Source organism: Crotalus tigris, unplaced genomic scaffold (genome assembly GCF_016545835.1).
Source record: "Crotalus tigris isolate CLP2741 ecotype Arizona unplaced genomic scaffold, ASM1654583v1 scf7180000018016.4438896, whole genome shotgun sequence".
Classification (NCBI taxonomy): Eukaryota; Metazoa; Chordata; class Lepidosauria; order Squamata; family Viperidae; genus Crotalus; species Crotalus tigris.
In genome coordinates this window covers 2,560,652-2,584,655 of record NW_024096778.1, presented here as the reverse complement: position 1 = coordinate 2,584,655, position 24,004 = coordinate 2,560,652, and the positions used below count along the sequence as shown (strand labels likewise).

The 24,004-nt window shown below is 36.3% G+C and overlaps 2 protein-coding genes across 6 annotated transcripts in view; both read left to right on the top strand.

The window, feature by feature from the left end:
- FAM135A (family with sequence similarity 135 member A) overlaps positions 1 to 8,679 on the top strand; it is a 53,831-nt gene extending 45,152 nt beyond the window's left edge. For all 5 annotated transcript variants that reach the window (XM_039346717.1, XM_039346718.1, XM_039346714.1 and 2 more), the window contains 5 exons: positions 1,731 to 1,828; positions 4,363 to 4,514; positions 5,332 to 5,442; positions 6,362 to 6,475; positions 7,635 to 8,679. In XM_039346717.1, the coding sequence (XP_039202651.1) occupies positions 1,731 to 1,828; positions 4,363 to 4,514; positions 5,332 to 5,442; positions 6,362 to 6,475; positions 7,635 to 7,840 (681 nt within the window). In that variant the 3' untranslated portion in view covers positions 7,841 to 8,679. The remainder of the gene's footprint in view (positions 1 to 1,730; positions 1,829 to 4,362; positions 4,515 to 5,331; positions 5,443 to 6,361; positions 6,476 to 7,634) is intronic.
- A 9,107-nt stretch (positions 8,680 to 17,786) lies between these two features.
- On the top strand, positions 17,787 to 23,489 carry SDHAF4 (succinate dehydrogenase complex assembly factor 4). The gene is made up of 3 exons (XM_039346713.1): positions 17,787 to 17,932; positions 20,682 to 20,834; positions 22,981 to 23,489. Exons 1-3 carry the CDS (start codon positions 17,872 to 17,874, stop codon positions 23,088 to 23,090), a joined length of 324 nt encoding a protein of 107 aa, XP_039202647.1. The 5' UTR covers positions 17,787 to 17,871; the 3' UTR covers positions 23,091 to 23,489.
- Positions 23,490 to 24,004: the final 515 nt, after the last annotated feature.

Sequence of the window (24,004 nt, the reverse complement as noted above, 5' to 3'; positions counted from 1 at the left end):
ATTTTTGAGTGTCAGAATCTTTCCTTTTTGGCAATACAATTGTTTGGCTGGTATCAAGTGATTTCTAGTTTGCTTTTTAAACCTTAAATATTAAATAAGCCATGGTCAGCTATGGCTTGTTTAACCTTGTCCCAAAAGTACTTTTTTAAGAGGCAACTGGACTTTCTTTTTTTCTTTGAAGATGTTTCACTTCTCATCCAAGAAGCATCTACAGCTCTGACTGGATGGTGGGGAATGTAAGGATTTATATTCCTTGCACACAGCTGGTCATTTGCATTCTTTTAGAGAGTCGCTGAGGCCACCTCGAGGTTTATCTGTGTCCTCAGGGTCACCTGAGTAGTGCAAATGGGTGTGGAGCCTTCTATTTTCTATCTCCACTCTACAACACAGTCCTTTCAGCAGTTCCAAGAAGGCTCCAGACCCATTTGCACTACTCAGGTGACCCTGAGGACACACATAAACCTCCAAGTGGCCTCAACGACTCTCTAAAAGAATGCAAGCTGTGTGCAAGGAGTATAAGTCTTTCCATTCCCCACTATGCAGTTAGAGCTGAAGAAGCTTCTTGGATGAGAAGCAAAACATTTTCAAAGGAAAAAAGCAAGAAAGTCCAGTTGCCTTTTGAAAAAAAGCACCTTTGGGACAACCATGACCTGGATAACTGAGAATCACCATAGACACTTATTTAATCTTGAATTGTTGAATAAACTAAGTTTGCCTAATATTATGGTTTGTATAGTTACACATGTTATGTCTTCCAGGCTTTAGTCTTTAAAGCAGTTATAATGGTTCTTTTTTTTTAAAGACATTTTATTGGTTTTTTAACATTCTTAAACAAAAAGTACTCAAGACCCACCGTGATGGTTAGGTGGTCAAACATTCAAAAGTGAAAATATATATAAACAACACAACTCAATAAATTTCACTATCCACTCTCTATTCCCCTCAGTTAACATAATATATTTAAATATTCCATTTCTATTTTAAATTTCTATCACTATTAAACCTGTGTTATAACTTTATCAGTTTACAAATACAATAGTTTAAATTTAAATCCAAAAATTATCGATTCTAATTCTTAATCTCTCACATGCCTCATTTTATACCAAACTCATTTATTTCTTCTTCCACTATACAATAGATATCTTAATAGCAATAAAATATTGATCAGCCCTATACATATGTAATCCCAAAGTCAATCCATCTCTTTAAAATAACAAAATAATACTAAACCTTGATTCATTCATATTCAAAAGCAGTTATAATGGTTCTGATGTATATTGTGGTTTAGTTTGGTTTCATTCAGTTCATTCCACCCTACTTTGGTGCTACCTGGCAACAGATCAACTCTTGGTGGCTTACAATATTAGAAGAAAATATAAAAAGATAATAAAAGATAATGAAACAAGGGACATAACAAGCAGGAATCAACAGAACGGCAATCCAGACAAATCACATCAAAAATACAAAATATGATGAATGCTTCTAATATGGGGGTTCCATCTCCCAAGGCTTGGGAAAGCATCAAAATCTTTTAAGGCTTATGAAATGGTGGAGTAGTCTTGATCTCAAGACTTTTTGTCTTACTCTTGTTTTCGTCTGTCTATTGTAAAGCTTTCTTGAGAGTTAACACTTGTTTTTTATTGTTGTTTTCCATATTCCTATAATTTGCTATGGATGCATGCTTATCACAAAACAGTTTTGTATAAGAACCCTGAAATTTTTCCCCACAGAATGACACATTTGCTGATTTTGATTCAATGACAGATCGCCTTTTGGATGAAATAATCCAATATATTCAAATTTACAATTTAACAATTTCAAAAATCAGGTAATTTATTTTGTTGTAGAATAAATAATGCCAATTTGAAATGTAGCCATAATTGTGGATTTTTTTTAAATTGAACTATGATTAACAAATGTTATACTAAATAGCATAAATACATGATGCATGATGCAAAAAATATGCAGGCATCTTTCACTTGTAATCATTTGTTTAGTGATTATTCGAAGTTACAATGGCATTGAAAAAAGTGACTTATGACCATTTTTCACACTTATAACCAGTGCAGCATCCCCATGGTCACATGATCAGAATTCATATGTTTGGCAACTGACCATATTTATGATGGTTGCCTTGTCCTGAGGTCATGTGATCATCTTTCGCGACCTTCTGATAAGCAAAGTCAATGATGAAATGAGATACATTTAACAACAATGTTATTAACAACTGCAGTGATTCACTTAATAACAGTGGCAAGCAAGGCTGTAAAATGGGGCAAAACTCATTTAACTCTTGCTTAGCAGCAAAAAGTTTGGTTCAGTTGTGGTCGTAATTTGAGGACTACTTGTAGAAAATACAAAAAGTCTATTAAATGTTAAGTAAAGAGGCAGGTATTATATGCATACAAATTTACTACAAGTAGTCCTTGACTTACAGAAATTCATTTAGTGACTGTTCAGAGTTACAACGGCACTGAAAAAAGTAATTTGTGACCATTTTTCATAGTTCTAGCCTTTGTAGCATCCCCATGATCATGTGATCAAAATTCAGATGCTTGGCAACTAGTTCATACTTGTGACCGTTGCCGTGTCCCAAGGTCATGTGATCACCTTTTGCAACTTTTGACGAGCAAAATCAATGGGGAAGTCAAATTCACTTAACCGGGTTACTAACTTATCAACTGCAGTGATTCATTTAGCAACTGTAGCAAGGAAGGTTGTAAAATGGAGCAAAACTCACTTATCAAATGTCTAACTTAACAACAGAAATTTTGGGCTCAATTGTGGTTGTAAGTCGAGGACTACCTGTTTATATATATGTAAAATATTGAGATAAACCATCCAAATTTAACAGAATTTTAATCCCTGTCCCTGATGTTTCATTATTTTAATTTTGATTTTTTTTTCTAATGGAGCAATTGAAGAGGCCTGTTTTATTCATTTCTCAATTTTATGTTACCTAGAGTTCCGGCTGTTATTATTTTAGTTGCTGATAATTGTGGATTTTCTAAAATTAAATGGCATTGAGAAGAATTTACTATACTAACAGTTATCTAGTAGATTGTATCCACATCTTTAAAAATACTTTTGGATTGCAATTTAGAGATTTCAAAACATTTTGAATTATTACCAGTGTACTAAAAGTGGCTAACTTCAAAATACTTGGAATGTGGTTTGCAGAGTGCAATATTTTTACTTCAGAATGTTTTGAACATCTCTACTACGTTGCTGGCCCATCAAGTATTGGAGACCTTGTCCCCCTACTAGTGGATTCCTCAGGGCCTTGAGCAACTCCTTTGTGGCCTTCCTTGGCTGTTGGGAGTCTCTGAAAAGGTTTTTCAGGAGTGAAAATAAAAATGTTAGATTCTTTAGATATGCCAGTTTTTTTATTTTATCCTGGATTGAAAAGATGCACTAGATTTTGGCTTAGTTATAAAAATGGGCCTGCTTGTGAAGCTATATTTTATTCTATAATAAGTCAATATTAATTTTTTTGTCAACAATGATTTTTAAACAGTGATTATAATTTTAGATCCATTTAATTTTTTTAGATTCATTTAGCATTTTTTTCTGGATGATAGTAAGTCACTGCAAGGAAGATTTTATTTCAAAAAGCGAAACTAAAATTTCTAAATATGTAAAGATCAGTTGAAATCAGGGCACATTCTTTCATAAAAAGAAGAAGAAAGCATTGTGTACCTTTCATGAATACCAAATGAAGCTTAGGATCACTGAAAATTAAATGTGTTGAACAAGGTTAGACAGTTTCTGTGTCACTTACAACTTATTGCTCAAGTCCTTCCCAAACAAAGTTCCATTGTGTGTAATGGAAACTACAGAAGCGAAATAGAGGAATGAGAGAAATGAATAGAGTATGGTGGAAAATTGGAAACCAGTGATGCCCAAAATATGCTTTGCCTTAACATTTTTATTCATAATCCTTTATTGATGATGATTTTGATAATCATAGTGAAAACCCTTTCATGAATTGCATGATTGTTTAGGCATGTGCAAAAAGCATAATATTTACAATACTAGAAAACAAAATGGAGAGCCAGTTTGGTGTGGCGGTTAAAGCATCAGGCTAGAAACTGGGAGATTGTGAGTTCTAGTCCCACCTTAGGCACAAAGCCAGCTGGGTGACCTTGGGCCAGCCATTTTCTCTCAGCCGTAGGAAAGAGACAGTGGCAAACCAGTGTTGAAAAACCTTGCCAAGAAGACTTCAGGGACTTAACAAAGCAGTCTCCAAGATTTGGACACAAACAGACAAACAAATAGAAGTTAAAGTTCAAGGTTTCAGTTGATAATGTATTTAAAATATTTTTTCCAAATCTCATACTCTTTTTTTTCTTTTTTGTTCAGTTTTATTGGACACTCATTGGGTAATTTAATAATCCGTTCAGTACTCACAAGACCTAGGTTTAGGTATTACCTCAATAAACTTTATACCTTCCTCTCTCTGTCTGGACCACATCTTGGTACGCTCTACAACAGCAGTGCTCTTGTGAATACAGGTAAAAAAACTAGATTTGATGTCCACTTTAAAGTCTCAGAACTATAAAGAAAGGGTGGCTTATTTTAATCTTTTTAAACAGTGTAATTATTTTCTTCAAATTGTCAAAGTTTGAGCAAGTATTTCTAGTATCCATTAAAATGCACAGGATGCCTCGCTATTTAAATACAGAGGGGTATACTGAAATAAAAAGAAGGAACCAGATACGTTAAAGCACAAGTGCTATATTTCTCAGCTATTAAGGTCATTGGTTAGGAGTAACATGAATCATTGTTCAAATATCTGGAATATAATATAGAGATTATTACCTCTGTATTAAATAATCTACAATCTACAATAATATTGAATAAAATTAAGTATTCGAACATTACTGAATTGATGGAGCTAAAACATTTCATTTCAATATTCATGTTTCTGTATCAGCTTTGTATGTTAAGTGGGATTTATAGATACTCAGGACCGTTGAACACCAACACTTTCTAGGAAGTGTTCAGAATAATTGCCATTCTGTTTTGTCAATGAGGATTTGCTTTTAAGGCTACAGACCATATCATTTCATCAGTTGGCTAAAGAACACAAGACTGATGTACTAAAGAACATTACAATTGTGTTTGGCATATGTATGTTTTCAATAAGCATTTTGTCTATTGACGTGTTCATTTGATATATGTGCTTATGATTTTAATTCATTCATACTAGCCAAGCAAATAGAGTAGAACCTTTTAGGAATGTATAAAATGAACACTAATTATGAAATTATTTAAAGATTTGTATAATTGTGCTCTGTGTATTCACATGTAGTATATACAAAAATATAGGTCTCTGGTTTATGCAGAAGTGGAAGAAGTCAGGATCTTTGCTACAGTTGACCTGTCGAGATCATTCAGACCCCCGACAAACCTTCTTATACAAACTTAGTAGAAAAGCAGGTAAGTTACATCAACCTCATTAAAAGCATTAACTTTTAATGAATTGTTTTCATTTATACATTATTATGGACAAACTGTCAGAGCAAGTGAATGTGATACCAGTGTCCTCAGATATTAAGATTTAAATAGTCTTCCTACAAAATGTCATAGGTCTTCTGTTAATAATATACTTATATGATGCTATTTTTTTAAAAAAAAAGCATAATTATGCTATTGATACAAGGACTTGCTAGTTTATTTTGGAAATCACGATCATGTAGCTCAGTTTCACAAGCACAGTGAAATATTATTTCTTGCCAAATATTTGCTAAAATATTAAATGAAAAAATGTGGATGAAAGCATAAGATTAAGCCTTGCTACTGTTCTATAAGATGGTAATAGAAGAAATGCTCTTAAGATTAGCCAGGCAAATATTATAGTTTTGACTGCAATCTCAGGTTTCACAGAAACTACAGCACCCCCAAAAGCTAAATGAATTCCATTCTAACTATCAGTGGAAATTTAAGAAACATATTTTACCATTCTTCTATAAATTGATTAGCAATCATCAAACTATTTTACCACATATGGTCATATTTTTTATAAATATCATGAACATATTTGCATACAGTTATATTTCTGGATCTGTACTAACTATATGAATGCAGAATTCTTCTAACAGCTTTTCCCACAGTTAAAGTTCATAACCTTGGTATTGATGAGTGCCAGAAGAGTATAATTTTCCTTATTCTTCTTCCCTATGTGTTCTTTAGTTTAGTCGTAGAAAGAGAGTAATGGGACCCTAGCATTTGTTACATCCCTAATATCTATTAATTCAAGGGGTTTTGTTGGGGGGCAGGTGGGCCAGAATTTCTCCAAGCTTGTAACTGTTGATCTGTTTGAGTGTGTTCTTAATATTTATAATTGCTATCTTCACAGGTCTTCAGTATTTCAAAAATGTAATATTAGTAGGATCCCTGCAAGATCGTTACGTCCCTTACCATTCTGCCCGCATTGAGATGTGCAAAACAGCTTTGAAGGATAAACAGACAGGTATTAGCTAAAACATAGATATTTGTGAAACAACAACTGTTCATCATTTAGAAAATATTCAGGAGAATATGTACTTGAAGCTTGAATAATGTTATACTAGGGCAACAAGTCTCATTTTTTTCTTATGAGGGAGAAATCAATTTCAATGAATAATATGAGGTAGAAATTACACACAGAGTGTGCCTGGATTATATGAGATGAAAATTCCTATAAAACCTGCACATATCAGATAGCACCCTGTTGGCATGTGTACATTTTATTTATATTCTTTATATAGTGCCCATTTTACAATAGCAATTATGGCAATTGTTATTGTAATTTAAACATAAATTTAAAAACCCAAATACAATAATCACATACAGCATTACACAAATGTGAAAACTCCTATTTGCATACCCTGCTTCTGTAACATTGAATTTGTTAAGTCTGGGGGATGCCTATATTTAAAAAGCCAGTGCTTTCTGAGTTCCCATATCTGTTTGCCATGGACATTGTAGTTAGGACTAAAAACTAACAGACAAACAATGTACCATCTTGGTTCATTAAAAACAGTAAATTTCAAAAGAAATCCTGTGCAATGTTTTGTATGTTTGCCATTAATGAACCCAAATTTATAAAGTAGCTACAAATGTTTATCTTTTTCATTAGTTTCCTTATAACCTCCCCCCCAGTCTCTTATTCAGGTCAGTCATCATATTTCTTTACCTTGGAAGTTATTTTATGCTTAAAATAATAGTTATTTTAAAAGCATCAGTGGTCTTTCTCTAGGTTCATATGTACATATACAAATCTGCCTTCTATACAACCCTTCTTATATGCTTGTTCAACTCCTGAAGCCCTGCTTGCTGTCCTTTGACTGAAATGCAGCAAGTATTTGCCAGGTGATCTTTTTGAGTTTTTTAGGATGGCACTTTATGGGATTTTCTTTTTAGGGACCCTCTTAACTTCTCTGCCAGTACAAACATGGCTTTTAAAGCTAAAGTAAGTAGTTCATGTAGTTGTTGGCTAATTATAGGCTGAGACTTTTTTTGCTTGGAGTTTTATAAATGGGTTTCAACCGATTATATTTAAACATGGTGTTTGTTCTGTTAATTGCATGCTAGAAAGGAAGTACATACAGTGCTTACTTAAATAGGTAATGCGGATTCTTCTTTTACAGGACCAATATATGCTGAAATGATCCAGAATATGCTTCTGCCTGTTCTTCAAAGCAAGGACTGCAATTTAATTCGATACAATGTGCACTGTGCACTGCCAAACACAGCTGATTCTCTCATAGGAAGAGCTGCACACATTGCCGTTTTGGATTCAGACATATTTTTGGAAAAGTTTTTTCTGGTTGCTGCCCTAAAATATTTCCAGTAGGAATAAAACATTGTAACAGACTTGGTTATTACCTCATTAACAGATAAATAATGTGTGATATTAAACTGTAGTTATCGCGGTATTTTAAGAGATATTTATACTTTTTTATATGGAAGATAATTATATCATCCATGTGAAGAGCTTTTTTAACATCAACTTTACTTTCTAGGTATGTGGCTGTGCAATATTTTTTTAATTTTTTTTCTATTTTTCTTATTTTGGGTACCTAATTATTTCAGAACAGATTTAAGCACAGTTATGTGCAATTGATGGATTTAGACTGCAAATGTTATATGACTACATTTTTATGTGTCTTTAGATGCCAAAAACCCTGAATTTCAATGTCTAAGAAGGTATTAATTTGATAGATCTCTTTAGTACTCTAAAAAGCTGAACTGGAAAACAAAACTGCTGGCTGCTAAAATAACTTATAATAAGTATAGGTTTGTTCAAGACCACTCTTTTGAGTCACCTGTTTATTACATCACTACATTCAAGCTGAACTACTTTTTACAGAAAGCGTTACTGAACATACTCGGCCTGTGGAAACTACATTTTTCTACTGATCTCAATAGGATATTAGTTTACATTTTCACCTTTATTACTGGAACATTAGTTTTCATAAGCAAGCAAATAAGGATTTTTGAATGTTGAAATGTGAGCTGCCTTCAAGTGGAGTTTTGCAAAATTTAATAAAATTGCTCTTTATATTGGTTCAGTTCTTCAGTGAACCTTTTACATGGGACTTCATTGTATGTACATTTTTTAAAAAGTAAACATAAATTTCTGCAACACTTTTATGAATGTAAATTTTTAAATATTAAAATTTATTGACAAATTATTGTAAATAGAAATCAGTTGCATCTTAAAATGGAAAAAAGTGCTAAATTTTTGTGATGATTTTTAAAAAAAAAAAATACCCAAGAATGCGAAAAGTCTTACTGGAGTTGAACAATAATGAGTTCAATAGTCATCCCTTTTCACCTTTTTTACAGGCTGAATGCTTTTAAGAGGGAAAAAAAATCTTGTCCTTATGCAATTGTAACAAACAGAGAATACAGTTTTGTAGTATATCTAATGCATGTTTATTTTTTAGCATTGTGTTATTGCATCTTGTGTTAATAAACTAAAAAAAAAGTAGAGAAAGCAAGATTTTGCATTTCCACATCCTGAGGATAATATATAATAACCTCACATAGAGCTTGATAAGAGATTGATTATTACTTAATTTGACAGTTTTTCATTACAAACTGTCCATATGTGGTATTGGTTTAAAATCTTGCATTTTCTAATTTGAATAGTGTTTAAGGGTAGTTTAATTCTGTGGACATGCAATGGTTTGCAATCACGTGTTAACTGAATTTTATTGAGCAAGACTTAACAAATAATTACTGCTACTTGGCCATTTCATTGCACTAATAGCCCAGTCTGTGGTTATTTCTCAGAAGAAAATCCCTATGAGTTTTAAAGGAGTTATTTTTGAATTAGTTTGACTACAGATACAACAACAATCTTATGAGTGACAACATTTACTAAGAAACATAGATTCACAGAAATACCTAGTTTTTTATGCAATATACAAATCTAAGATTGCAATATTTTTACTGCTTGTCTTTCAAGAGGTAACACCAATTCTCATTTTGAAAACATACTAAAAAAGACTAATCAGGCTTTGGCCTAGTTAATATATAAGAATGGAAAAATAATTTAGAAACAGTGGAAAGGTCTTAAGAGTGTATGTTAATGAATTCTTGGATATGTTTTTTTCTGCTTGCATTCTTAAAACTAAAAGAATGTACTTAACAAGAGAAAGGAACCAACGATTGACTCATATTCAGTTTTTTCCATTATATTGTTACTTTTAAATTGATAAATAGATTAATAGTGAGTGTGCGGCTGTAGTGGAAAATGTTATTTGCCATGTTTCAAAAGATTAATTAACAATCTGTCAATGTTTTAACATTATGCCTGCAGCTATTACTGTTTTATGACTTGCGACAGAAAAACAAATTTAATATAATTGAAACAATATAGCATGCTGCTTACAAACTGTTATATAAACATGAATACTCTTTGCACTTAACTTTCTAATTAAGTGAGGTAGTTCAGAACTTCCCCTTTTGCCTTTGGCTAACTAAATCTGAAACCTGACTGAAGTATTTGCCTAACTAAGGCTATGATAAATTGTCCAACATTTTTTCAGACTGTTTGTGAAAGAGCTTGAATTTGTGTTATGATTGGTTTTTATTAATTCTAGATATACCTCAGTTTCAGAAATACCAGCTGGTTTGGAGAGGAATGATAAGCTTGTAATGTAATTTATGCTATGTGCCTGGTGGCATCCATAGCAAAATGGATTAACCCCAATCACAGTATGTGTGCAGTGACATCACATTAATACAGGTAGTCCTTGACTGAACAACACATATGGGATCAGAATTTCCATTGCCTAAGCAGAGCAGTTGTTAGTCACATATGATTTCACAACATTTTTTGTCATGGTTCTTAAGTGAATCATTGCAGTTAAGTGAATTGTGTGGTTAAGCAAATCCACCACTTCCCATTGACTTTGCTTGTCAGGAGCTAGCTAGGAAGGTCTCCAATGGTGATCACATGACCTCAGGATGCTGCAGTCCTTGTAAATATATGCCAGTTACCAAGTTCCCGAATTTTGATCAAGTGATTGAGGTACTGCGATAGTTGGAAGTACACGGACTGGTTCTAAGTAACTTTTTTCAGTGACATTGTAACTTTGAATTGTTGCTAAATGAATGGTGATTAGTTGAGGACTCCCATATTACCCTTATGTACTTGGGTCCCTATGACTGATGCAACATGGGTTGCTATGACTGATGTCCTTGCTCTGTTCCTGGCTTTAGCAAAAGTAACTTAGCAAATATATTATTAATATATTTGCATCTGGCATTAAAATATTTTAAATATTTCTATGGGTCTTAAACTTTAATTTAAAAAAATTAAAATTAAAAGTTGTTTAAAAAATCTTGTTTAAAAAATTAAATTTAAAATATTTATGCATTTGGACATATGGACTAGGATGTCCAAATTGAAAATGCTTTATATAAAATGTCATGTTTCAAATTTATTTTCGAATCCTGTAAATAGAGAAGTGATATAAAAAGCTCCAGTCATTGCAATCTGAACCATCTCCCATCGTTGCTATTAATTTTTTATAAGTGTTCGAATTACTTGGTTCACAGTTAACCATAGGGTTTTTTGTACTTCATTTATGTAGTTTGAATGATCGAGCTTAATTAATATTTCATTGAGTTTGCAATTATATTTTCAAGCCACATTCAGTCATTTCGGACTCTAGCAATTGTTATGGATTTTTAACTTTATTTCTGGTTTTTCAGTCTGAACTATTATTCATCCACCGGCTTCCTTTCATAGAATTTTTTTAAACCAGTCTTTCTTATAAAACTAAAAGTTATTCACAAAACCATCAGCAGAAAAAGTCTCAAAAGTTTAAGGAATTTAATAAATTTCTAGTAGCCCACCCAGTATATCCTAGGCCAGCGGTTCTCAACTTGTGGGTCGCGACCCCATTTGGGGTCGAACGACCATTTCACGGGGGTTGCCAAACAAGGCTGTCCGTCAGTTTTTCCCCTTTTCTTTAGCTGTGCTAATCCCTCTTATTCTATTGGCTTTTGAAAGCCAATTGAATAGATTCTATTCAAGAGACTCTATTCTATTGGCGTTTGAAAGCCAATAGAATCTATTGGCTTTCGAAAGCCAATAGAATCTATTGGCTTTTGAAAGCCAATAGAATAGACTCTCTTGAATAGAGTCTAATTCTGTTGGCTTTCAAAAGCCAATAGGATTTGTCCGGGCTGTCTCTGCCCTGCTGAGACCGCCAAAAGCCCCAGTCTGCAAACGGTGCTGCAAGGAAAGCTTCCCTCCCTGCTGAGCAACTACTAAAAGTAAGTAAAAGAGGGCCAGTGGTGGGAGGCCAACGAGTGCAGGGAGGGTTGCTGGTGCGCGTGGGACCCGGCGGGTGCCTTACCTGCCTGGGCTGGGCCAGCTGGTGGCCCAGCCGGTGGTCGCCCTGCGCCGTCGCTGCCGCTTGCCGTGGCCCCCAGGAGCGCCTGAGCCTGCCTGTCGCTGCCCCAAATGGGCGGTGGCCAAGGTAAGGCTAGCGGGGCAGCGGCAGGCACAGGGAGGGTTGCTGGCACGCGGGCCTGGCAGGTGCCTTACCTGCCTTGGGCTGGGCCAGCTGGTGGCCCAGCCAGTGGTCGCCCTGCACCATCGCTGCTGCTTGCCGTGGTCGCCCAGGAGTGCCTGGGCCTGCCTGCCGCCGCCCTGAATGGGCGGTGGCCAAGGTAAGGCTAGTGGGACAACAGCGGGCGCAGGGAGGGTTGCTGGCGTGTGTGGGCTGGGCCAGGTGGTGGCTCAGCCGGTGGTCGCCCTGCGCCATCGCTGCCCCTTGCCAGCTAGGCCTCGGCCGGCGCAGGGGACGTCACCACGCATGCACGGCACTCCCAGGCAGGGAAAGTCCTCGACTTACGACCGGTTGGGTAGTCCTCGACTTACGACCAGTTGGGGGTTGCGGCATTAAAAAGGTTGAGAACCACTGTCCTAGGCATCTATTTAAACAAATGTTGTTGTATAAGTTCATTTTTTGTTTTATTTTATTTTATTTTTATTGAAAAGTTTTATACAATACAATAACCCTCCCTCCCCCCCTCACTTCCCAGAGCTGATTACAGGTTTAAAAATAAGCAAACAAATTCTAACTAAGCTTATCCAACTATACCAATAACCAAAATTTATCCATCTTCTCCACACCGAGATGTATCTTTCTTGTGAATGATCCTTCAAATAGGCAGAAATTTTGACCATTTCTGCTAAATTAGCAACTTTAAATGACCATTCTTCTATGGTAGGCAAAGAATCTTTCCTCCAATATTGCCCAACCAATAACCTTGCCGCCGTAATAAGATTCAACATTAAAATAGTTTCTTTAACATCACAATCTTCAACAATACCTAACAAAAATAATTGTGGTGTAAACTTTATCTTTCTATTAAAAATCTTCTGAATGTTCCACCAAATCTTAATCCAAAAAGCTTTTATATTTCTACACGTCCACCAAATATGATAATAGGTTGCATCTAAGCAACCACATCTCCAACACTTAGGTTGTAAATTAGGATACATATGAGACAATTTTTGTGGATCCAAATGCCACCTATAAAACATTTTATAAAAAATTTCTCGTAAATTTTGAACCTGAGTAAAATTCACATTCCCAACCCAAATTGCCTCCCATGTATCTAGTAAAACCGGCTCTTGAAAATTTTGGGCCCATTTTATCATACAATCTTATAATACATTATAAACTCTTTTTATATGAGCTCGACTTTGATCTCTAACTTGTTTTATCAAATTCTCATCTTCTAAAGTAATACCAACTTTTTGGTCTAAACTCCATCTATCTAACAATTGTCTATACTGAAACCAAGAGTAAACAATATTATCTTGCCTTAATTCATCTAACGATTTTAACTGCCAATCCTTCCCTTCCAATTTAAGCAATTGGTTAGAAGTCCTATCCAACTTCACACCTCTCGATATCCCCTCTACTGCATGTCCAGGAATCCCCCAAATTGGTGTTTTATAATTTAATCTATAATAATATTTCTTCCAGACACGCAATAAAGCAGTTCTTAAAATATGCGATTTAAAAGCCCTATCTAATTTCTTATTATAAATTAAATATGCATGCCATCCATATAATAAATCCCGTCCCTCCAAAAAAAGTGTATTTTGATTTGTTACGTTAATCCAATCGCTAATCAATGTTAAGGCCGCAGCATCATAATACAATTTCAAATTAGGCATCTTAAGTCCTCCTCTTTCTCGTACATCTTGTATAATCTTAAATTTAACTCTTGGTTTTTTCCCTACCCAAATAAATTTATTAATACCCTTCTGCCATTCATCTAAATTGACATATTTCTTCAAAATAGGTATCATCTGAAACAGAAAAAGAAATTTTGGTAGAACATTCATCTTAACAGCAGAAATTCTCCCTAACAAAGATAATTGTAATTTTTTCCAATCATTCAGATCCTTCTGCACTTTAGTCCATTATGTTTCATAATTATTTTTATACAATTTTACATTAGAAGCTGTTATATACACTCCCAAATATTTAACCTTTTTAACTATATCAAAACCTGTCAAGTTAACTAACATTTCCTTATCCTTAATAGACATATTTTTGGATAATATTTTAGTCTTATTAACCTTAAAACCAGAGACTTGCCCATACTGGGTTATAATCTGTAACAAATCTAAAACTGAATGAATCAGTTGTGATAAAGTAACAACCAAGTCATCAGCAAAAGCTCTCAACCTATAATCCTTCTTATTTATCATTATTCCCTTTATTGTAGTTGACTCACGAATTTTTATTAACAAAATTTCTAAAGTTAAAACAAACAACAAAGGAGATAACAGACATCCCTGTCTTGTACCTTTTCCAATTTGAAAGGCCTCTGTTAGTCCTCCATTAATTATAATCTGAGCCGATTGTTGTTGATAAATGCCCTTTAGGGCTTGCAGAAATTTATCCCCCAAATTCATCTCCTCTATCACTCTTAACAAAATTTGCCAATTTAACTGATCAAAAGCTTTTTCAGCATCTAAAAAGATTAAATATAAGTTCATTTTGATAGGATAATAAGTCTTAGTCATGCTGTAGATCAGATTTCTATACCAGTAATTTTGTTAGTCACAGACCAGCATTACAAATAAGAAACATTACACATAAAATGAAATGAAAAGACAAGATAATATTTAATAATTGGTGGTGGATTGCGCAAAATCTGCCTAATTTTGCAGACACTATAACAAAATTTGGCTACATTGAAAGAGACTACTTCTGATTGATCCAATAACAACAATTGTACATAAAAGATTGTTTCCCCAGTTTTTTGTCAGGTGAGGTGTTACAAGATAGGTCCTTATAGAAGGTATGGTACAGTAGGATGTGAGCTATAGTTTTGATAGCCAGGGGCACAGTCTCAGCTCATACGGGAAAAAATTTATATCAGCCTTCCAAGACCGCTTTGGAAAGTACATTGCAGTGTGCTAAAGTTAATGCCCTTCAGAGTTTGGGGACAGTTATACAATGTAGTTATCTCGCTGCTTTGAAAAGGTATGACTGCTCAAGGAAGCGTTCTTAGAGCAGATTTATCTTGTTAGGCTTCTAGGTCTTTGATACATTGTTTGAATGCACTAAGTGCACACTCATACTCCATCATTAAGAGTGCTGTTTCTATACTATCACAGAATTGAAATGATAGTTTAGAGAAAAAAGTAATGTCATTTAATCCCTAGTTTAGAGAAGAAAGTAATGTCATTTAATCCAGAATCACTTCCCTTTAAATATTAAGTTCAAAATTGTTGTCATTCCACAATTCTTCTAAGTTGAGGATATAAGTAAGCATAAACTTGAGGGGAGGAGGCATTCCCAGTTTTATCATCCCTGAGAATTGGCAGTGTGTTTGAAAACGTATGTCAAGAAAGACTCATTGTGCTCTGTACTAGCCTTGATCTACCATACGCTACAGAGCTCTTCCCAATCATTCAGCCTTAGGATGAGTATCATGAGGAGTTTAGGTACACTATCAATCCATGTAAGGACCTCAAGAAATAGCTTTCCTCGTAGAGAATGGTTAACTGGTCCATCCTGGATGGGTCATAATTTTAAGATTCCCACATTTCACCATAGTATTCTAGAAGTGAATATAAGATAAAAACTAGTTCTCTTTCTACTCATTCACTTCACACAGTCTTCCTGCTAATATCTTTTTACTTAACAATCAGACTTGGTAGTGACTGACAAACATTGTTGCATCATATACTTAAAGTATGATTGTCTTTGTTGTACAAACCCAGTCTGTAATTTATGGTTTAGTATGTCTTGTAAATCCAGGCTATCGGATTTAGTAAATTAATCATGGTTTAATTAACCATGAATTTATGTGAACACAGCTACTGAATGGAGAAAAGTTTCTGATTTAATTTTCACAGGAAGTTTAGCCTTATGCCTAATTTTCCCTGGTGGGAAGGTGATTGCTATCCTATTTAATTAATAATAGAGGAATCACTAAGTTCATTTTAGGTATGACTGAGCAATAATTAAACTAGATCTACACAAAAGGCCAATGCTGCTTTGTCTGTGTTTGTTGAAGGGGTCAGTTATATTTGACAATTTGCAAAGTAATTTACTGTTTCCCAGTCTCCTGCCATATGGTTTGTTTGTTTTTAGGGAATGTGGTTGAAGTAAACATAATAGCACTAGACCAGTGGTTCTCAACCTGTGGGTCGGGACCCCATTTGGGGTCAAACAATCATTTCATGGGGGTCGCCAAACCATGCTGTCCACCATTTTGTTCCCTTTTCCCTAGCTGTCCTACTCCCTCTTATTGGTGGCCACACCCACTTGGGGGTCACCACAACATGGGGAACTGTATTATGGGGTCACGGCATTAGAAAGGTTGAGAACCACTGCACTAGACTCTGCTGTTCTAGAGTTTCTTTTTAAAAAATTCCTTGACTTCAACTCTTGGTTGATTGGCATTCAGAAAGTAATTCCAAATTGGTAAAGAAAGATGATTCTTTTCAAAGCCAAATCCTTCTGTCTTGGTAAATCTGATGGCCAGGCCACTGAGTCAATATTTCCAGAACTGTAGACTTGTTTCATATAACTATCATTCATTAATTCGTTCATGCTTTTACTTAACTGTACAGACAAAATCTGCAATTTCAGGAACAAACATGCTAACATTTGTGCAGTTTTAAATACAGGCTGTTTTAAGTAAAAGGAGCCCCAAATCTTTGCCAGTATATGCTTTTTTCCATTCCACCCCGGTTTCAAGAAATGATCCCTAAAGACTGGCTTCTTTCCAAAACAAAAGCTGCAATGTGCTGAAGGCCAGTTGTTATGCAGTCAGGTCCCCAAATTTAATCTCTTGTGTCTCCTGGCAGGACTGACAACAAAGGTAACCTTAAAAACTGATATGCTCATGCCAATTTATCTGCATTTGCACAATACACTGGGCCTCAGATTGGGTTACCCTATCACAGTTCAGTCGCACCCTGAATTTGACCATCAACGTAAGACAATATGGTTGCTTAGGTTCTGCATGACTAAATTCAGCAAACTACATTTTAGCATTTCTAAGCCAAAATAGTGTGTTAAGGGTGACATCACACTTAAGTGTTTAGAAGGAAACTTCCAGAGAATCCGAGGTCTCTGAAAATGATTAGGACGTTTAAAAGAACATCCTTGAAAAGAATTGCAGAACAGATCTGTAGTGTTGCAAAAAAAAAAGTGCATCAAGGTATCTATGTAGCCAAAATCGATCTCAAGAGCCTTAACCGCCTAATTCGCTCATATAGAACCTACCACTATAGGTCAAAGTGATGTCCCAAAACGTTTCCCATGTTCCAGTATAGATTGCAGAAGTTGTCAAACATAGGAAAGGGCGTCGCTAAAAAAAATACTGTACCGCTGATTGCTTAGACCAGGGGTAGGCAACCTTGGCTCTTTTATGACTCGTGGACTTCAACTCCCAGAATTCCTGAGCCAGCATAGCTGGCTCAGGAATTCTGGGAATTGAAGTCCACGAGTCATAAAAGAGCCAAGGTTGCCTACCCCTGGCTTAGACCGTTTGGAGTGTTGCAGTGATCAATCGCGATCCACTGCCGCTTTAACCCGGCGATCCCCGCTGTCCTAGTCTATGGCCTCGTCTACAACAGAACAGGCTCCCGTCTCCTCTGTCCTCTCCTCTAAATAAAACACAACGTTCCCTGTCAAAAGCTGCAAAGAGCCCCCGAAACGCAGCTTCCAGAAGAGACCTTTTGGCAACTCTTCTCCGACGCGAGGCCAGAGGGAAAGTGTCAGGCCGGGGGCGGGGTTTCTGTGACAAACGCCGCCCACTTCCCTGGAGCATCGGAAGCGCGGCAAGGCGAGGGGCGGCCCCGGGTCTTGGCAGGAAATGGGTCTGCGGCTGTCTTTCCAGCAGGGCCGCTTTTTCGTCTCCGCCGGCGGACGAGCCAGTAAGCGGGGACGGGAGTTTGGGGACGGGGGATCCGAGTACGGGGAGGCGGTAGACCAACCCCGAGTTTAAGGGGGCAAATGTCACGGGCCAGCCCCGGATTACAGCCTCTGCCTAGCCCTCGGGCACCTGGTCGGCTCGTGTCACTCATAAAGGGGACAGCGTGGTTTCTTTCCCCTGGTCTTTCTTCTTTCTTTGGCTGACGTCTCAGTTTCTGCCCTTCGTTTGCCCAGGACTCGACGTTTCTTCGTGCAGACTTATGATCACAATCGAGCCAAAATTTCTGTTGCTAAGCAAAACATTTGTTAAGCAAGCTTTGCCCCCATTTGACGACCTTCCTTGCCACAATGGTTAGGCCAGGGGTAGGCAACCTTGGTTCTTTCATGACTCGTCGACTTCAACTCCCAGAATTCCTGAGCCAGCATTGCTGAAGTCCACGAGTCATAAAAGAGCCAAGGTTGCGTACCCCTGGCTTAAGCGAATCACAGCAGTTGTTAAGTTAGTAATAGGGTTGTTAAGTGAATCTGGCTCCCCATTTGACTTTGCTTGCTCGGTCACAAAAGGGGATCATATGACCCCGGACACTGCAACTGTCATAAATATGAGTCAGTTGCCAAGCATCTGAATTTTGATCACGTGACCACAGGCATACTACAAAGGTTGTAAGAGAGAAAAACCGTCATAAGTCACTTTTTTCAGTGCCATTGTCATTTAAACGGTCACTAAATGAACTGTTGTAAGTCGAGGACTACCTGTAATTCTGAGTAGTGTTAAGTCCCAGGTACTTCATAGGACTTATTCTAACGTACATGGGTACCTCTCCCGCTATTTTTGCTTCTCTATCTTGGCCCAGGTAAGCTTTTCAAGATTTTCAGATTTATTCCTTATAAGTAGCTGCACAAGAATTTCTCCCTCTCCCAATAAAATGCCAATATTTGTTCTGTTGTAAGCTGCCCAGAGTCACTTGCATAGTGAAATGTGTGGCACTTCAATTTAATAAATAAACAAATATTTGCTACCCACCTTTGTACCACCAGTGTGGTCAAAGGGTTGTTCTGTAAATTGTGTTGTGAAAGAGGTTGGATTTTTTTTTTAAAAAATGGAACTTTTGTGGAGTTTTTGAACTTTTAGTACAAATGTGGATGGATTTTCACTAAAAAAAAAATCCTAGCTTATCTCTCCTTTGGCAAGAAAGGTGTATCTAATAAAGAAAGAGTTTGTGTGTGTGTGTGTGGAGTTTGGAGACTGTGAGACTTCTTGTTGACTGGGAATTGATAAGTAACAAAAAAAAAATAGTACATATAAATGCTTCCTTTTGGAAGAAAAATGTAGTACAGTACTATGTGTAGTGGAACAGAATTCTTAACATGCTGTTCGATTTAGGCAAACCACATGCTTCATTATATGGGATTCTCACTTGCATGACCCTGTAAACCAGGGGTGTCAAACTGCCGGCCCGGGGGCCGGTTTCATCATACCGGAGCCATGCCCACGAAAAAGCTCCGATACGTTGCGTGATGTCATGTGATGTTGCGAGTTTGACATGCCTGCTGTAAACCATGGTACAATATGGGGATACTGTCATATTAAAGATGCCAAAGCTGGAGTAGTTTCTATTTTTAATTAGTGCTAACAGGATTTGAAAACAGCAATTACAGCAGTTGCCCTGCTCCAAATGTGGCCTTGTAAAACTGCACATCAAAGAGAGGCACTTCAGAGTATGCACTTGGAGATTGTGTTCACAATGAAAACCTTACTGTGTTTACTGTAGAGAGAGGTTGGTTGCAAATGATCATTAACGTGATCATGTGCTTGCATATATATATAGATGAGATGAGATGAGATTCTAGAATTTGATGCTGTTTACGGCAATAAAGAGGGGTGCCTGACACAGAGGGGGGGGAGTGTGGAATGACGACTCGCTCGCATAATAAAGGGGGGGAAGCATTTCTCCCTCTTGCCTTGTGGACGGGTGAAAAATCACGGACGAAGGGTGTCCCCATTCGCAGCTAGACCCCTCCCAGGGCGAGCGTGAGAAGCCTGCCCTGGACAGGAGTAATGATCATCGACAGATAGAACAATGGAAGACGGTTAACACAGAGAACGTTAGGGTGGGAGATGGGAGCACAAAGTACATAGTGCCATAGTGCCAAAGTACATAGTGCTCGGACAAGCACTACCCGTATGGGCAAGGAAGAGAGAAAGGGGAATACAGAACAGGGAGAAAACATTGATCCACAATTAAAGGGGGTGGGAAAAAGTACCTGGAGCCCTAGTGGGACGGATAATAACACTAAGAGAAAATCAAATGCCCCCGAGACCCGCAGTAGAAGGAAAGATGAAATGGGAGTAAATATCATCAGAAGGGAGGATGATATAAGGGTGTTGACAAACCCAAGTATTGACAATGAAAGAGCAGGTAAGAAGGTCCGAAAGAACAATAGAAGAGAACGCAATACATATATCAAGGAAACATCTGGAATACAAATTGACCGGCTAGGGCTGGTGACGCGGTCTAAGAGCCGAGTGCAAATGTCAGCTAAACCTATTTAAGTCATCTTTGTTAACTGGCTTTTAGCCCTGATGATGTTGGGAGTTCCCAACGAAAGCTTGGTTTTAGTAAAGTATTTCCTTACTTGGATCCTCCTGGTGGTCGTATATTATTTATTTATATATGGTTTTGTCCATTTCCATGGGCCATTTAAAATCTAAATCTTCTATAACATATATCTTATGTTTATATGTAATAGGCTCAGCTTTTCTGCACAGTTCTTTGGGAAGTAATACCTTTAGTGCAAAACGAAGTACTGAACCCACCAAACAACCACTTAAGAAGCCAGTAACTCCAGTAGGTCGTTTTGATACACCAGAAGAATCAAGTGTAGAAAAGGAGCCACTAGAAAGTAAGTGCGGATGTGTAAAATATAAATATAATAAATGTTAAAACAGGTATAGTCTTGAGATGCTATAAATACCTTCAGAGAAATAGTAAAGGAAATTAATCCATGGAATTATGTCTGGAAGATTGTTCAATGTTCTAGAAAAAGATATTAAGGGAGAATTTGAAAATATTTCTACCCCATTGATTCTCCATTTACGTTTTTCATGTTTTTTAACTCTAAGCCAAGTTTTTTTTATCTCCATCTCTTCAGAAAATAGAATTCCTACATGATGTCTCATTAAATCTTTAGCTACTTTACACTTTTTCTTTGGCTTTTCAAATACCTTTTATTGTTTAAATATGAATATACAGCAAAGTAATTTTATTCTGTGGTATATAATGTTTTAGACAATATATCATTAACTTTCAGACCAAAGAAACTACACATGAATGCTATGAAGCTAGATAGCTTCATATGTACTTAAATCACTTATATAGCATAACCTTGAATTTTCTAATATAATTTACTTTAAGAAATGCTCTATTGAAGTACAACAAAATATGTTGGCTCATTTATCTCTGTCCTTTGAGTCATGGGCAAATGTGCCATGCAGGTATGATGTCACGATAGGAATGAATATAATACATTGTTAAAGTATACACATTATTTTTAAGTGTGCTTGTCATCTGCTACTGATGGCTACTTTTTTCCATTACACATCCTAAAATGCCTGTAATTAAGTAATTGCATAACACGGGAACCATTCCCAAACTAGTTTATTCCCAAATGCTATTACTTGTAGAACTTCCTACAAAGTTATAATATCCACTCATGCTGAAACTAAAAGCCAACAGGTGTGTCAGTGTGGGTTTATGTATTCATATTCATTGAGCTCAAGGCAGTAAGCATACATAATACTCCTGCGTCCGATTTTCCCCTCAACAATAATCCTGTGAGGTGGGTTGGCCTGAAGAGAGCGACAGGCCCAAAGTCACCCAGCTGGCTTTTATGCCTAAGGGAAGCCTCAAACCCCCTATAATATCAAACTATTATGTCATTTTATTTGGGTGTATCATGATAGTTTGAGTCCCATTGATAAAGCTAGAACAAGTAGTCAGTCAATTAATTTGGCTTATATAATAAACAAGGCTCTGTAAAATCTGGCTTCCAATTTTGCAGAAATGACCTTTCTATGATATAAATTTGTATTTTCTATCTTATTCTGGAGTATTGTGGCATTCCTTTCAAATTCTCGTGGTGGTGTTATGCTTACTTTATTACTGGTGGCAGCCAATCATTCTTTTTTCCTCTATTCTGAATACACCCTGGGTGGCCCTATGTCCCACTTTGAAGAAGCCCAATAGAAGCATTTCTCATGGATAAACAGGTAGCCCTTTACTTAACAACAGTTTGTATAGTGCCCAAAGTTACAACGACACTGAAAAAGGTGACTTATGACTGCTTTTCACACTTATCACCATTCTAGCATCTCCATGGTCATATGATCAAAATTCAGACGCTTGGCAACTGACTCATATTTATGACAGTTGCAATATCCCAGCATCATGTGATCACCTTTTGCCACCTTCTATCAAGCAAAGTCAGTGTGGAAGTCAGATTCACTTAACAAATGTGTTACTAATCAACTGCAGTGACTCATTTAACAACTGTGGCAAGAAAGAACATCAAATGTGGCAAAACTCACTTAACGAATGTTTTGCTTAGCAATAGAAATTTTGAGCTCAATTGTAGTCATAAGTCGAGGACTACCTGTAAGCAAAATATGGAAAGCCGGGGAGGCTGCCCATACACCGAAGAGAGTATTGTATAGTATCAGATAGGATATTCGCAACTATTCTTTGGCTATCTCACAACTTCGTAAAAGCAAGAATAAAACATGCATGTATAAAAACATCACCAACATTCTTTTATTTGAAATGCATTTGAAAAGCAGATTCTCTTTCATTAAATTGATTGAGAACTAGCAGATAGAAATGCTGGATAATTGTTGCCATTGTGCTAGTAATGAACTGAGTTGCTAGAAATAAGGAAAACTCTCGAACTGAATCGAGGAACAACACATACAATCAAACTACGGATGATACTTGAATACCTCTGCTTTTCATTAGGAATTTTGCATATTCCCCCCCCCCTTTTTTTTTTTTAGAATTTCCCGATGATATCAATCCAACGACAAAAGAGAAAGGTGGTCCCAAAGGCCCTGAACCAACTCGTTATGGAGACTGGGAACGAAAAGGACGCTGCATTGATTTTTAACTCCCTTTTGGGAAGAATAACATTTGAGTGAAAATAGAACCCAAAGGGGGGGAAAAACCCACTTTACCTACATAAACCAAAATCTTCGCATTTACCTGTGACAAAATGTCATATCTGTAGTATTTAACTGGATTCTCTGTGGATATTTATGGTTAAATATAATGAAATTGCATTTTAATGAACTAACGTGGATAGGTTCTCTGCTGTTGATTTGGGTGATGCTATGACATTATTAAGCAAAGATGTAAAACTCTGCATGAGAAAGTCTGATAAAAGTACAGTTTTCTTTATAGGTTTTCAAAGTAAGTATCTGACATTTTAGTGAAGTTCCATGATGGTGATAAGAATTCAATGGGATTTTGTTACTATTGCAATATTAAACATACTTATTGAAAAAAATATTGTTGAATTTATTTTCCTTATTTAATTTATTTCACTTTCAAAGAATACTTCTATATTAGATTTAATGTCATAAGAACAGTTCATTAATTGGAGTTCGCAGAGTATCTTCAGACTTTGTTACATACAGGCCAAAGTATGGCAGAGCAAGGGATTTCTAATATTCCTTGATTTTTATATAAAATAATGAAGCAATTCATTTTTCCACATTTATGAACAGTTTAATCATGATGGAGGGGACAGCTGAATCTTTTAACTGTAAAATGTACCAAAATTAGCACATTATTTAGGCCATTTATATTTAAACCAAATACACAAAATAATTCCTAACAATTACAAGAAGATTGTTAATCATTGCCTATTAGGTTTATGATAAACTGTGAATGTGACTTTTTTTATTCCAACTATTTCATTTATTGTTCCTCTGCACTTAATGAATTGTTTATCCATATATTTAGAAGATGTGGCAGTCTGGATTATGCTATTATTTATCTGTCTGATTCAGATACTTTTAT

What these genes read in the sequence shown, in the direction of transcription:
- SDHAF4 (XM_039346713.1), top strand. Translation starts at nt 17,872, where the DNA reads ATGGGTCTGCGGCTGTCTTTCCAGCAGGGCCGCTTTTTCGTCTCCGCC. An exon ending in CTCCGCCGGCGGACGAGCCA is followed by an intron (nt 17,933 to 20,681) that starts GTAAGCGGGGAC and finishes TATATGTAATAG; the next exon opens with GCTCAGCTTTTCTGCACAGT. An exon ending in AGAAAAGGAGCCACTAGAAA is followed by an intron (nt 20,835 to 22,980) that starts GTAAGTGCGGAT and finishes TTTTTTTTTTAG; the next exon opens with AATTTCCCGATGATATCAAT.